The sequence below is a fragment of the Oncorhynchus kisutch genome, linkage group LG9, assembly GCF_002021735.2.
Source record: "Oncorhynchus kisutch isolate 150728-3 linkage group LG9, Okis_V2, whole genome shotgun sequence".
Taxonomy (NCBI): domain Eukaryota; kingdom Metazoa; phylum Chordata; class Actinopteri; order Salmoniformes; family Salmonidae; genus Oncorhynchus; species Oncorhynchus kisutch.
Genome location: NC_034182.2, coordinates 7551246 through 7565428, shown reverse-complemented (window position 1 = coordinate 7565428; position 14183 = coordinate 7551246). Strand labels below are relative to the sequence as shown.

At 44.6% G+C, this 14183-nt stretch overlaps 1 protein-coding gene across 2 annotated transcripts in view; it reads left to right on the top strand.

Annotated features, from left to right (window-relative positions):
• The window catches only part of LOC109896712 (solute carrier family 41 member 2), a 36379-nt gene extending 22405 nt beyond the window's left edge, over positions 1–13974 (top strand). For both annotated transcript variants that reach the window (XM_020491030.2, XM_031831718.1), the window contains exon 11: positions 12428–13974. In XM_020491030.2, coding sequence (XP_020346619.2) covers positions 12428–12613 — 186 coding nt within the window. In that variant the 3' untranslated portion in view covers positions 12614–13974. The remainder of the gene's footprint in view (positions 1–12427) is intronic.
• Positions 13975–14183: the final 209 nt, after the last annotated feature.

Genomic DNA, 14183 nt, shown 5'->3' with positions numbered 1-14183 from the left:
TACATGTATTACATAAGGATGCAGTCGATGATATAGAGTACAGTATCTACGTATGCATATGAGATGAATAATGTAGGGTAAGTAACATTATATAAGGTAGCATTGTTTAAAGTGGCTAGCGATATATTTACATCATTTCCCGTCAATTCCCATGATTAAAGTGTCTGGAGTAGAGTCAGTGGCATTGACAGTGTGTTGGCAGTAGCCACTCAATGTTAGTGGTGGCTGTTTAACAGTCTGATGGCCTTGAGATAGAAGCTGTTTTTCAGTCTCTCGGTCCCAGCTTTGATGCACCTGTACTGACCTCGCCTTCTGGATGACAGCGGGGTGAACAGGCAGTGGCTCGGGTGGTTGATGTCCTTGATGATCTTTATGGCCTTCCTGTAGCATCGGGTGGTGTAGGTGTCCTGGAGGGCAGGTAGTTTGCCCCCGGTGATGCGTTGTGCAGACCTCACTACCCTCTGGAGAGCCTTACGGTTGAGGGCGGTGCAGTTGCCATACCAGGCGGTGATACAGCCCGCCAGGATGCTCTCGATTGTGCATCTGTAGAAGTTTGTGAGTGCTTTTGGTGACAAGCCGAATTTCTTCAGCCTCCTGAGGCTGAAGAGGCGCTGCTGCGCCTTCTTCACGATGCTGTCTGTGTGAGTGGACCAATTCAGTTTGTCTGATGTGTATGCCGAGGAACTTAAAACTTGCTACCCTCTCCACTACTGTTCCATCGATGTGGATGGGGGGGTGTTCCCTCTGCTGTTTCCTGAAGTCCACAATCATCTCCTTAGTTTTGTTGACGTTGAGTGTGAGGTTATTTTCCTGACACCACACTCCGAGGGCCCTCACCTCCTCCCTGTAGGCCGTCTCGTCGTTGTTGGTAATCAAGCCTACCACTGTTGTGTCGTCCGCAAACTTGATGATTGAGTTGGAGGCGTGCGTGGCCACGCAGTCGTGGGTGAACAGGGAGTACAGGAGAGGGCTCAGAACGCACCCTTGTGGGGCCCCAGTGTTGAGGATCAGCGGGGAGGAGATGTTGTTGCCTACCCTCACCACCTGGGGGCGGCCCGTCAGGAAGTCCAGTACCCAGTTGCACAGGGCGGGGTCGAGACCCAGGGTCTCGAGCTTGATGACGAGCTTGGAGGGTACTATGGTGTTGAATGCCGAGCTGTAGTCGATGAACAGCATTCTCACATAGGTATTCCTCTTGTCCAGATGGGTTAGGGCAGTGTGCAGAGTGGTTGAGATTGCATCGTCTGTGGACCTATTTGGGCGGTAAGCAAATTGGAGTGGGTCAAGGGTGTCAGGTAGGGTGGAGGTGATATGGTCCTTGACTAGTCTCTCAAAGCACTTCATGATGACGGATGTGAGTGCTACGGGGCGGTAGTCGTTTAGCTCAGTTACCTTAGCTTTCTTGGGAACAGGAACAATGGTGGCCCTCTTGAAGCATGTGGGAACAGCAGACTGGTATAGGGATTGGTTGAATATGTCCGTAAACACACCGGCCAGCTGGTCTGCGCATGCTCTGAGGGCGCGGCTGGGGATGCCGTCTGGGCCTGCAGCCTTGCGAGGGTTAACACGTTTAAATGTCTTACTCACTTCGGCTGCAGTGAAGGAGAGACCGCATGTTTTCGTTGCAGGCCGTGTCAGTGGCACTGTATTGTCCTCAAAGCGGGCAAAAAAGTTGTTTAGTCTGCCTGGGAGCAAGACATCCTGGTCCGTGACTGGGCTGGGTTTCTTCCTGTAGTCCGTGATTGACTGTAGACCCTGCCACATGCCTCTTGTGTCTGAGCCGTTGAATTGAGATTCTACTTTGTCTCTGTACTGGCGCTTAGCTTGTTTGATAGCCTTGCGGAGGGAATAGCTGCACTGTTTGTATTCAGTCATGTTACCAGACACCTTGCCCTGATTAAAAGCAGTGGTTCGCGCCTTCAGTTCCACACGAATGCTGCCATCAATCCACGGTTTCTGGTTGGGGAATGTTTTAATCGTTGCTATGGGAACGACATCTTCAACGCACGTTCTAATGAACTCGCACACCGAATCAGCGTATTCGTCAACGTTGTTGGCTGACGCAATACGAAACATCTCCCAGTCCACGTGATGGAAGCAGTCTTGGAGTGTGGAGTCAGCTTGGTCGGACCAGCGTTGGACAGACCTCAGCGTGGGAGCTTCTTGTTTTAGTTTCTGTCTGTAGGCAGGGATCAACAAAATGGAGTCGTGGTCAGCTTTTCCGAAAGGGGGGCGGGGCAGGGCCTTATATGCGTCGCGGAAGTTAGAGTAACAATGATCCAGGGTCTTTCCACCCCTGGTTGCGCAATCGATATGCTGATAAAATTTAGGGAGTCTTGTTTTCAGATTAGCCTTGTTAAAATCCCCAGCTACAATGAATGCAGCCTCCGGATAAATCGTTTCCAGTTTGCAGAGAGTTAAATAAAGTTCGTTCAGAGCCATCGATGTGTCTGCTTGGGGGGGGATATATACGGCTGTGATTATAATCGAAGAGAATTCTCTTGGTAGATAATGCGGTCTACATTTGATTGTGAGGAATTCTAAATCAGGTGAACAGAAGGATTTGAGTTCCTGTATGTTTCTTTCATCACACCATGTCACGTTGGCCATAAGGCATACGCCCCCGCCCCTCTTCTTACCAGAAAGATGTTCGTTTCTGTCCGCGCGATGCGTGGAGAAACCCGCTGGCTGCACCGCTTCGGATTGCGTCTCTCCAGTGAGCCACGTTTCCGTGAAACAGAGAACGTTACAGTCTCTGATGTCCCTCTGGAATGCTACCCTTGCTCGGATTTCATCAACCTTGTTGTCAAGAGACTAGGTAAATTGTGTCACTTCTCTTGCAACAGAGCTAGGGTATATGCAGCAGTTTGGGCTGCCTGGCTCGTTGCGAACTGTGAAGACTATTTCTTCCTAACAAAGACAGACAACTTCGCCCAACGGGGGATGATTTAACAAAGGTGCATTTGCAAAAAAAGCACAATCGTTGCACGACTGTACCTAACCATAAACATCAATGCGTTTCTTAAAATCAATACACAGAAGTATATATTTTTAAACCTGCATATTTAGCTAAAAGAAATCCAGGTTAGCAGGCAATATTAAACCAGGGAAATTGTCACTTCTCTTGCGTTCATTGCACGAAGAGTTAGGGTATGCAACAGTTTGGGCTGCCTGGCTCATTGCGAACTAATGTGCCAAAAGTTTACGTAATTATGACTAACATTGAAGGTTGTACAATGTAACAGTAATATTTAGACTGATGGATGCCACCCGTTTAGATAAAATACAGAACGGTTCCGTATTTCACTGAAATAATAAACATTTTGTTTTCGAAATTACATTTTCCGGATTCGACCATATTAATGACCAAAGGCTCATATTTCTGTGTGTTATATTACAAATAAGTCTATGATTTGATAGAGCAGTTTGACTGAGCGATGGTAGGCAGCAGCAGGCTCGTAAGCATTCATTCAAACAGCACTCGTTTTGCCAGCAGCTGTTTGCAATGCTTCAAGCATTGAGCTGTTTATGACTTCAAGCCTATCAACTCCCGAGATTAGGCTGGTGTAACCGATGTGAAATGCCTAGCTAGTTAGCGGGGTGCGCGCTAATAGCATTTCAAACATCACTCGCTCTGAGACTTGGAGTAGTTGTTCCTTGGCGCGATGGGTAACGCTGCTTCGAGGGTGGCTGTTGTCGATGTGTTCCTGGTTCGAGCCCAGGTAGGGGTGAGGAGATGGCCGGAATGCTATACTGTTACACTGGCAATCCTGAAGTGCCTATAAGAACATCCAATAGTCAAAGTTATATGAAATACAAATGGTATAGAGAGAAATAGTCCTATAAATACTATATTAACTACAACCTAAAACCTCTTACCTTGGAATATTGAAGTCTCATGTTAAAAGGAACCACCAGCTTTCATATGTTCTGAGCAAGGAACATAAACATTAGCTTTTTTTACATGGCACATATTGCACTTTCTTTGTTTTTGCATTATTTAAACCAAATTGAACATGTTTCATTATTTATTTGAGGCTAAATTGATTTTTATTGATGTATTATATTAGGTTAAAATAAGTGTTCATTCAGTATTGTTTTAATTGTCATTAAATACATTTTTAAAAATCGTCCGATTTAATTGTTATCTGCTTTTTTGGTCCTCCAATAATCAGTATCTTATCGGTGGTGAAAAATCATAATCGGTCAACCTCTAATTTTTATACGCCCCTATGCAGATGTGATGTTAATTCCACACCTGTGTGGATGCACCTGCATTCAATATACTATGTATCCCTCATTTACTTAAGTGTTTCCTTTTTATTTTGGCAGTTACCTGTATGTTCCTTTTGAGAGCAGCCATAAGCAGACAGACCGGCAAAGAGGGGGCTTTTGACATCACTATGCTTAAGTAAAAGTAAAGTGGAGATACTTCTATGTCAGACACAACTAAACTTTCCAGTTCTTCAGAAATCTCTCTACAACTACGCAGTGTCTTTTATTCCTGTGGTTCTCTAAGGGCAGTAAGAACAGCATCAACACCAACAGATACTCAATGTTTTACAAGATCAATTGAACTTTGCTATGAACATGGCTTCTCCTGTTTTCTTATATTTGGTTGGTTAAAGCCTTTTTATAACTGTAATGGTCAACCTTTAGAGAATTAGTTTATATTTTTCCCTGTCTGTCTGGATGTGTTCACTGAGCCAGTCTATTCCATGTGGACACAACTTCTGCAAGGCCTGTATCAGAGGATGCTGGGATACCAATGGCCTGAACCAGTGTCATTTATGTAAGGATAAGTTCTACAGAGAACCTGAGCTTCGTGTCAACACAATATTCAGAGAGATTATAGATGCATTTTAAGAAGATGAGAGTCAGAGGTAAAGATGAGTCCCCTGCCAAGCCCGGAGAAGTGTCCTATGACTTCTGCACGTGGAAGAAGCTCAAGGCTCTGAAGTCCTGTCTGGTGTATCAGACCTCTGATCAACCCTGTGGAGAACCTGGAATACAGGCTGTGTAAGAAGCACGACAGACTCCTGGAGCTGTTCTGTAGAATTGACCGGACGTGTGTTTGTGTCATGTGCTTGAAAGCAGGCCTCATGACACTGTCCCTCTAGAGGAAGAGTATGGAGAGAGGAAGGCTAAACTGGGGAAGACTGAGGCAGAGGTTCAGTAGATGTTCCAGGAGAGACTGAGGAATGTTTAGGAGATCAAAGACTCAGTAGATCTCGGCAAGAGAGCGAGAGATTTCACAGTGTACAGGTCTTCACTGCTCTGGTGCGCTCCATTGAGAGAAGCCAGGCTGAGCTCATTGAGGTGATTGAGGGGGAGCAGAGGAGAGAGGCAGGCTGAAGGGCTCATTAAAGAGCAGGAAATACTGAGCTACAGAGGAGAAGCACTGAGGTGGAGCAGCTCTCACACACTGAGGACTACCTCCTCCAGAGCTTTCCATCCCTCTACACCCCTCCACCCACTGCGCCGAGATCAGTGATCTGTGTGTGGGAACTGTAAGGAGAGCTGAGGAACTCTATCCATACTTCTGCCCGAGTAATAATATAAGTGGGGAAAACTCTGCCCCTCTGATCATCACCCCTTTCAATCACCTAATATGACTTTTAATGTCATAACTAAGTGTCAGTTGTGAAGAGAAGGCAGTGTGAAAAATTACTATTTTAAAGGCCCTTTAGTAAGGAGATCTGGTAATCTCTCTGTGACATTAAAAGTTTGTTTCAATTAATCTTAAATAAAGTACGATTTATTTTATTTATATGTGATGCAGTTCTCCTCCTCCCTCCCCCCCCCGCCATGCCTGCTATAAAGTGAAAAAGACCAGTGTACCATGTACAGTGGGGCAAAAAGTATTTAGTCAGCCACCAATTGTGCAAGTTCTCCCACTCAAACAGATGAGAGGCCTGTAATTTTCATCATAGGTACACTTCAACTATGACAGACAAAATTAGAAAAAAAATCCAGAAAATCACATTGTAGGATTTTTTAATGAATTTATTTGCAATAACAAAAGTTTATCTCAATACTTTGTTATATACCCTTTGTTGGCAATGACAGAGGTCAAACGTTTTCTGTAAGTCTTCACAAGGTTTTCACACACACTTGCTTGTATTTTGGCCCATTCCTCCATGCAGATCTCCTCTAGAGCAGTGATGTTTTGGGGCTGTTGCTGGGCAACACGGACTTTCAACTCCCTCCAAAGATTTTCTATCGGGTTGAGATCTGGAGACTGGATAGGCCACTCCAGGACTTTGAAATGCTTCTTACGAAGCCACTCCTTCATTGCCTGTGGTGTTTTTGGGATCATTGTCATGCTGAAAGACCCAGCCACGTTTCATCTTCAATGTCCTTGCTGATGGAAGGAGGTTTTCACTCAAAATCTCACGATACATGGCCCCATTCATTATTTCCTTTACACGGATCAGTCGTCCTGGTCCCTTTGCAGAAAAACAGCCCCAAAGGATGATGTTTCCACCCCCATGCTTCACAGTAGGTATGGTGTTCTTTGGATGCAACTCAGCATTCTTTGTCCTCCAAACACGACGAGTTAAGTTTTTACCAAAAAGTTATATTTTGGTTTCATCTGACCATATGACATTCTCCCAATCTTCTTCTGGATCATCCAAATGCTCTCTAGCAAACTTCAGACGGGCCTGGACATGTACTGGCTTAAGCAGGGGGACACGTCTGGCACTGCAGGATTTGAGTCCCTGGCGGCGTAGTGTGTTGCTGATGGTAGGCTTTGTTACTTTGGTCCCAGCTCTCTGCAGGTCATTCACTAGGTCCCCCCGTGTGGTTCTGGGATTTTTGCTCACCGTTCTTGTGATCATTTTGACCCCACGGGGTGAGATCTTGCGTGGAGCCCCAGATCGAGGGAGATTATCAGTGGTCTTGTATGTCTTCCATTTCCTAATTGCAGATTCAGTCTTCCCAGCCTGGTGCAGGTCTACAAATTTGTTTCTGGTGTCCTTTGACAGCTCTTTGGTCTTGGCCATAGTGGAGTTTGGAGTGTGACTGTTTGAGGTTGTGGACAGGTGTCTTTTATACTGATAACAAGTTCAAACAGGTGCCATTAATACAGGTAACGAGTGGAGGACAGAGGAGCCCCTTAAAGAAGAAGTTACAGGTCTGTGAGAGCCAGAAGTCTTGCTTGTTTGTAGGTGACCAAATACTTATTTTCCACCATAATTTGCAAATAAATTCATTAAAAATCCTACAATGTGATTTTCTGGATTTTTTTTTTCATTTTGTCTGTCATAGTTGAAGTGTACCTATGATGAAAATTACAGGCTTCTCTCATCTTTTTAAGTGGTAGAACTTGCACAATCGGTGGCTGACTAAATACTTTTTTGCCCCACACTATCTCTGCACTCCCGCTAACAGAGTGGACAGTGGAATCTTTCGAACTAAACTGCTGGTCCTAAATCACTTAAATGTTTCTGTGGCCATGTAACTAGACGTGTTGCCCTATGCTTGTGAGCAGCCCCAGTGTACAGTGCCTGTTCAGGCTTTTCTCTCTCGGAGGAGTGGAAAGTTCCCCCTGCTGTGTTTGCTCAGGGTGTTATCTCCCAGTCAGCAGCCTCTCTCTCTAACCCCAGTACACACTCACACCCTCAGCTGCTGCACTCGACTCTGCCCTCTACTAAGAACTGTGTGTTCTCTCCGAGAATTCAACCTCTATCCCTGTCTCCCTCTACTTTAGAGAAATACCCTTTCTTTCCCACACTTTCCTTGGTGGGATTCTTTAAATGGGGCTTCAGTGGTTTCAGAGATGGCTTCATGCAAATCCGTCTGTGCCTTTCCCACCTTTCAAGCCTGACACAAACAGTACAGAGGTCCATCCAGGATCATCAATGTCTTCCACAGTTTGTTAGATCAAAGTAGATCGTTAGAGTGAAGGAACATTTTGTTCTCTGAACACAGAGCCTTGAATTGTGCATCTTGTCTCATACAATCATTGGTTCCTGTAGGTGCTGGGTAGAGATATGAGGGGGAGACGGTCATGACCCCCTCCTTAGACCTTTTGGCAGAACACCCAGAATACGTTCTATAAGTTAAGATGGGAGACGTTGCCAGACGCATGCAGGAACCAAACGTTAATTATGAATAACTAAAGCTAAATCATGCAAATATACAGTGCATTCGGTAAGTATTCATAACCTTTGACTTTTTCCACATTTTGTTTAATCAATCTACACACAATATCCCTTAATGACAAAGCAAAAACAGATTTTTGGACATGTTTGCAAATGTATTAAAAATCAAAACTCAAATATTACATTTGTATAAGTATTCAGACCCTTTACTCAGTACTTTGTTGAAGTACCTTTGGCAGAGGAATGCAGCATCGAGTCATCTTGGATATGACGCTACAAGCTTGGCACACCTGTATTTGGGGAGTTTCTCCCATTCTTCTCTACAGATCCTCTCAAGCTCTGCCAGGTTGGATGGGGAGCGTCGCTGCATAGCCATTTTCAGGTTTCTTCAGAGATGTTCGATCGGGTTCAAGTCTGGGCTCTGGCTGGGCCACTCGAGGACATTCCGAGACTTGTCTCAAAGCCACTCCTGTGTTGTCTTGGCTTAGGGCCGTTGTCCTTTTGGAAGGTGAACCTTCACCCTAGTCTGAAGTCCTGAGCACTCTGGAGCAGGTTTTCATTGAGCATCTCTCTGTACTTTGCGCCGTTCATCTTTCCCTCGATCCTGACTAGTCTTCCAGTCCCTGCCGATGCTGCTGTCTGGCCACTACCACAAAGGCCTGATTGGTGGTCTGGCCACTTTCCCATCTCCACAGAGGAACTGTAGAGCCATGTCAGAGTGACCATCCTGTTCTGGGTTGCCTCCCTGACCATGCCCCTTCTCCCTCGTTAGCTCAGTTTGAGTGGGTGGACAACTCTAGGAAGAGTCTTGATGGTTCCAAACTTCTTTGATTTAAGAATGATGGAGGACACTGTGTACTTGGGGGCCTTCAATGCTGCAGACATTTTGATACCCTTCCCCAGAACTGTGCCTCGATACAATTCTGTCTCGAAGCTCTACGGACAATTACTTCGACCCCATGGCTTTGTTTTTGCTCTGACATGCACTGTCAACTGTGGGACCTTCTTATATAGACAGGTGCGTGCCTCAATATCAGCATGATCAAATTCAGGCCAATAAGAGGGCCTACCACAACAGGTCTCTCAGTATGACGGCGGTGAAGGATAAGATGCTCCTCTGTTCCATCTCAATTACACACTAACATTTCAAATTCTTTGTTTAGCTAGTGTCATGGAAATTACCACCAGTTACACCTGAAGTAAATCTTAAATGAATCCTTCATTATTAAATCAGCAAGCTGGAGAAGTTCTAACAAACTTAATGCACCAAGTAGTACTTGGTCTGCCAGGAGCTCTGCCGGGGCAGTCCAGTTAGTTCTCTTATATACTGCTTACACAAAGAAGTTACAGTACATTCGGACCCCTTCCCTTTTTACATTACAGCCTTATTCTAAAATGTATTACATATTGTTTTTGCCTACAAAAGCTATACACAAATGACAAAGCAAAAATAGGTTGACATTTTTTAAGATTTAAAAACAGAGGCACACACCTGTCTATATAAGAAGGTCCCACAGTTGACCGTGCATGTCAGAGCAAAAACCAAGCCATGAGGTCGAAGTAATTGTCCGTAGAGCTTCGAGACAGAATTGTGTCGCGGCACAGTTCTGGGGAAGGGTACCAAAATGTCTGCAGCATTGAAGGCCCCCAAGTACACGGTGCCCTCCATTCTTAAATCAAAGAAGTTTGGAAACCACCAAGACTCTTCCTAGAGTTGTCCACCCACTCAAACTGAGCTATCGGGGTGAGAAGGGGCATGGTCAGGTTGCAGTTGCAAATGAGAACTTGTTCTCAACTAGCCTACCTGGTTAAATAAAGGTGAAATAAAAAAAATTAAAAAAAATAAAAGGGGAGTTAGAAATGAGCTTTGTTGCTAACTCTGGCACTTTTAAATTGATGTTGACCATGAAATCTTGATTCATGCACACTGTCCCTGTCAAATAAATAAATACATTTGAGTCAGAATATACTGTATCGGTCGACCCATCTCCTAATTTCTAATACTGCAAATTTTACCAGCCCTGTCCATTAAGAACAAATTCTTATTTACAATGACGGCCCGGCAAGAAGCCTCATGTGGGGCAGAGGTCTTACTTAAAAAATATAAAAAAATCCAGGCAAGACGGACAACTCCGATGGAAGACACTTGAAGGGAGACCTATGGCAACAACACAACCTGGCACAAACCTTAAGGCCAGACAACAGCACGAAGTACAGAAACGGCAGAGACAAAGCACATCACACAAAACAGCTACAAATGTCAGTCTCTAAAACTAGTGTCCAAAGAGTGTCCCAAAACTATCCACTTTAAGTGTTTTGCAGCTCGTTCCAGTCGCTAGCTGCAGCGAACTGTAAAGAAGAGCGACCCAGGGATATTTTAGCTTTGGGGACCTTTAACAGAATGTGACTGGAAAACCAGGTGTTGTATGCAGAGGATAACGGGTATCTCAGATAGTGGGAGTGAGGCCTGAGGGTTTTTTATAAATGAGCATCAACCAGTGGATCTTGCGTTGAGTGTGAAGAAATGGCCAGTTAACAGTGGAGTGTAGATCACAGTAATGTCTCCTGTAAGGAGCATTTGTGGCAAATCTGATGGCCGAATGGTAAAGAACATCTAGCCACTCGAGCACCGTTACTGGCCGATCTGTATATTACATCTCCGTAATCTAGCATGGGTAGGATGTTCATCTGAATCAAATTTAGTTTGGCAGATGGGGTGATGGAGGAGCGATTTACGATACAGAACACCTAGATGTAACCTTAGCCTGCAACTTGGTTATGTGCTCCAGGAAGGACAAAGTACTGTCTAGCCAGAATTGGCTTGTGTGAAAAGGGATGGCAGGGGGAAAGAGGTATCAGATAGGTATGTTTCTGTTGCTCATTCATTCTTCTGGCATTTCACATCAGTTTTCAAAGCTAATGTATTCAAAGCACACACTTGAAAACAAACTCATTTAAAGACACTCACTTTAGACCAAACACATTCAAAGCGTTTCCTGTGTAAATCTTTTTAATTAGAAAGATGGAGACAAAAGGCTGATGCAGGATCCCATCCAGCCGCAGGACATCAAACAGCGTCTGGTTCCATTCTGGAGAGTCTTCTCCTCCGCTCTCTTCTCTGCATTGATTAGATGGCTCTAGTTAATACTGTGGAAGGGGAGGGGAGGTTTGACGTTGTTCTCTGGTTGTGTTTGTCTGTTGATTTGTCTTCTAAACCGTATTTAGACAAAGCGATTTGGGGAGAGTTTGTGAACGATTCTGTTTTATTGTCTGTGTCGTGTGAGTGAGTGGGTGTGTTGAATGGGTATTTGGTGGACAGTGACACTCAATAAAAGGACAGAGAGGAAAGAAGATTGCCCTTGATAGACTGAGACAAGCAGAGAGGGCCTTAAGAGGAAGTGTTTGATTCACTGCTCTGTCACAAGGAGTAAAGTCAGTGTTATTTCAGGCTACCTACTTTGCACGCTACCCACTATGTGTGACGAGACAAATAGACTGTCGCGTGACCCTTGGGGGTTTCCATACATAAGACGTTCTGCATAGAGACAGACATCTCAAAGCCATCATCCTAGATGGACCGAGGAATTCAGACACACCTATGAAACACACACATTATTACAAATAATTCCCTCTTTATCCCAAGACATGTTTGGTATATGCTTTTTATGATTTTGGTGTATTTGCTGCCGGTAACATTCGATTTCTCCTTGTTTTCCTTTACATATGGTTAATCATCGAATGCTTAGTTTTATTCCTTATAGTATAGCTGTCATACTGGCCCTCTGTCTCTGGTCGGGCTAATTGCAGTGGGCAGCGTTTCAAGCTCTTTGTTTGTTGGACAGTGAAACAGGAATAACACGAACCACTGGCAGACAGTTTCTTTTCTCTAAATCACAATGGCCCAGTGCTTCTCGCTCTCTCTCTCTCATATTCCTCTCTTCAGCTCAGTTTTCTTTGTCTTTCCATGGTGTTTCTTAGAAAATATCTGTGAAGAGGTGTGTAATGTGGATTTTTGCGCAATTTCTCTCCCTCGCTTCAACTTCTCGGTGGGACGCCACTGTGCTTTGTGAATCACGTGCGTGTGTGTGCATCTGTTTTATATTGGGGGTGTGATGTCTTGCATAGCAAACAATTGGGTTTTTGCAATCAGGAATAGCTTACATTGATTTACATGTGTGATGGTAATTGTGTTGCTGTGTGGTCTTTAAGCGAACTAACTTTAAGCTAACAGCTCTCACTTGTTTCTCTTGTGCAGATTTACATTATGTACAGTAAACTCATTCTGTATATTAAACTCTCTGTGTGTCTCTCTCTCTCAGGTGTTCCTGTTGCTGTGTATAGCAGACTGGATGGTGTACTCTATGTGGCGTAGTGGTAAAGACCCAGACAGTTTCTCCATCCCCTACCTGACCGCCCTGGGCGACCTCCTGGGCACCGCTCTCCTGGCCCTCAGCTTCCAATTCCTGTGGTACATCGGTGACCAGGACAGCGACGTGGGTGACTGAGATGACCCCTGATCCCTGGTGGAAGGGTCACGCCCGTGCCTCTACCCCAACCCAGAACCCCTACCCCTTCTCCTCCTATTATGCCATGCGGGGTTGTTGACGTTTAGGCGGTTTGCCTCGCTCAGCTATTGGTCGCTGGAACATTCCTCTGCCTCTCCTATTGGGCAGAGTAGCACTTAACACTATGCTGATTGAGCCAATGTGGAGCTACAGATGTTCATTTGGAAGAAAAAAAACTATTATTTGAAAAGACATTTCTCTGCATCTGGTTCCTTTTCTCCATTCAACCAATTGCATTGCATTCTAAAAATCATATGCTTCTTACAGTGCAATTTATTAAGAGATTTGACCGTTGTTTCGTTGCAACAAGTCACTGCACATATAGCTGGAAGCCTTCAGTTAGTGAGATCTACAGGCTGCGGTGTTTATTCCTGACAGAAGGGAGACACATGGACAGACAGGGTGGAGAAAGGCCAGGTTACAGGAGGTACACAACTGGCCCTGGACAGCTGGGGCCAGGGTTTGCAGGGTTAGTTGCTGGATCAGCTGTTTTAGAGCTGGGATGGAACAAAAGCCTGCACACTATGCTGTTGTTACAGACTAGTATTGCCTTCCCCTGGTCTAAAGCTTTATATAGTGTATACCAGAGCACTGAGTCTACTCTCAGCCCAGACAATATGTATCTCACTCTCTTTGGATGCACTTCATATAGTCTCTCATTAAGGTCAGTCACAGATTGAACCTCAGTTGTTTATCTGTTTGGTCTTTCATGTGGCCATCTGTACCCTTAGTTTGGTTTTGCATGACAAGGACAAATAGAATTGGGGACAGCAGCCTGATCGTGACAGTTAGTGGTACTCAAAGGAATGTATTGGATACCTGCTATTTTTATACCTCTCGAGGGACTGATTCTTTGCTCTTTCTCTCGCTTCTCTCCCCCTTTCTCTCTCTCTCTCTCTCTCTCTCTATCTCTATACTGGACCAGTCACACAGAGTAGGTACTATTCTGGCGTTATACAGTCAGGTCCCGTGCGATCATGTGGTTTTGACCGTTGACGTTTACACGCCACGCACTCTGTTTACACGTATGTACGTATGTTCACTACGGTGGCTCTCTGCCGTTAATATTCCAATGAAATGTGCCTGCGGAGATTCACAGGGTGATGAGATGTTATTCTTTCTGATGCCATATTCCTTTAGTTTTCTGTTGGCTCTGTTTTCTAACCTTCTAATAATGTGCTGTTAAAAGGGTTCGTTGTTTTCATATTCGCAATCTGTTCTCGGAAACGGACCACGAATGACCTTTTTGTGACTCATATAAATGTTTAATAAATAAATAAACGTCCAGCATGAATAAGCTGCTTACAAATGTGTGATTATACTGAGTGAAGATTTGCTGGTCCCTCAGAGAGGTTAATTGGATGTTGTAGTATTAGTGGTTGTTCAGTCAAAGCTCTTGTCTAAAGAGGTTTAGGATGAAATGCCTGTAGACAGGGAAGGACAAGATCAGCTCCGATTGAGACAAATCCGTGTATACCGACACTTCTCTGCAGTAAAGCAATGTTATGAT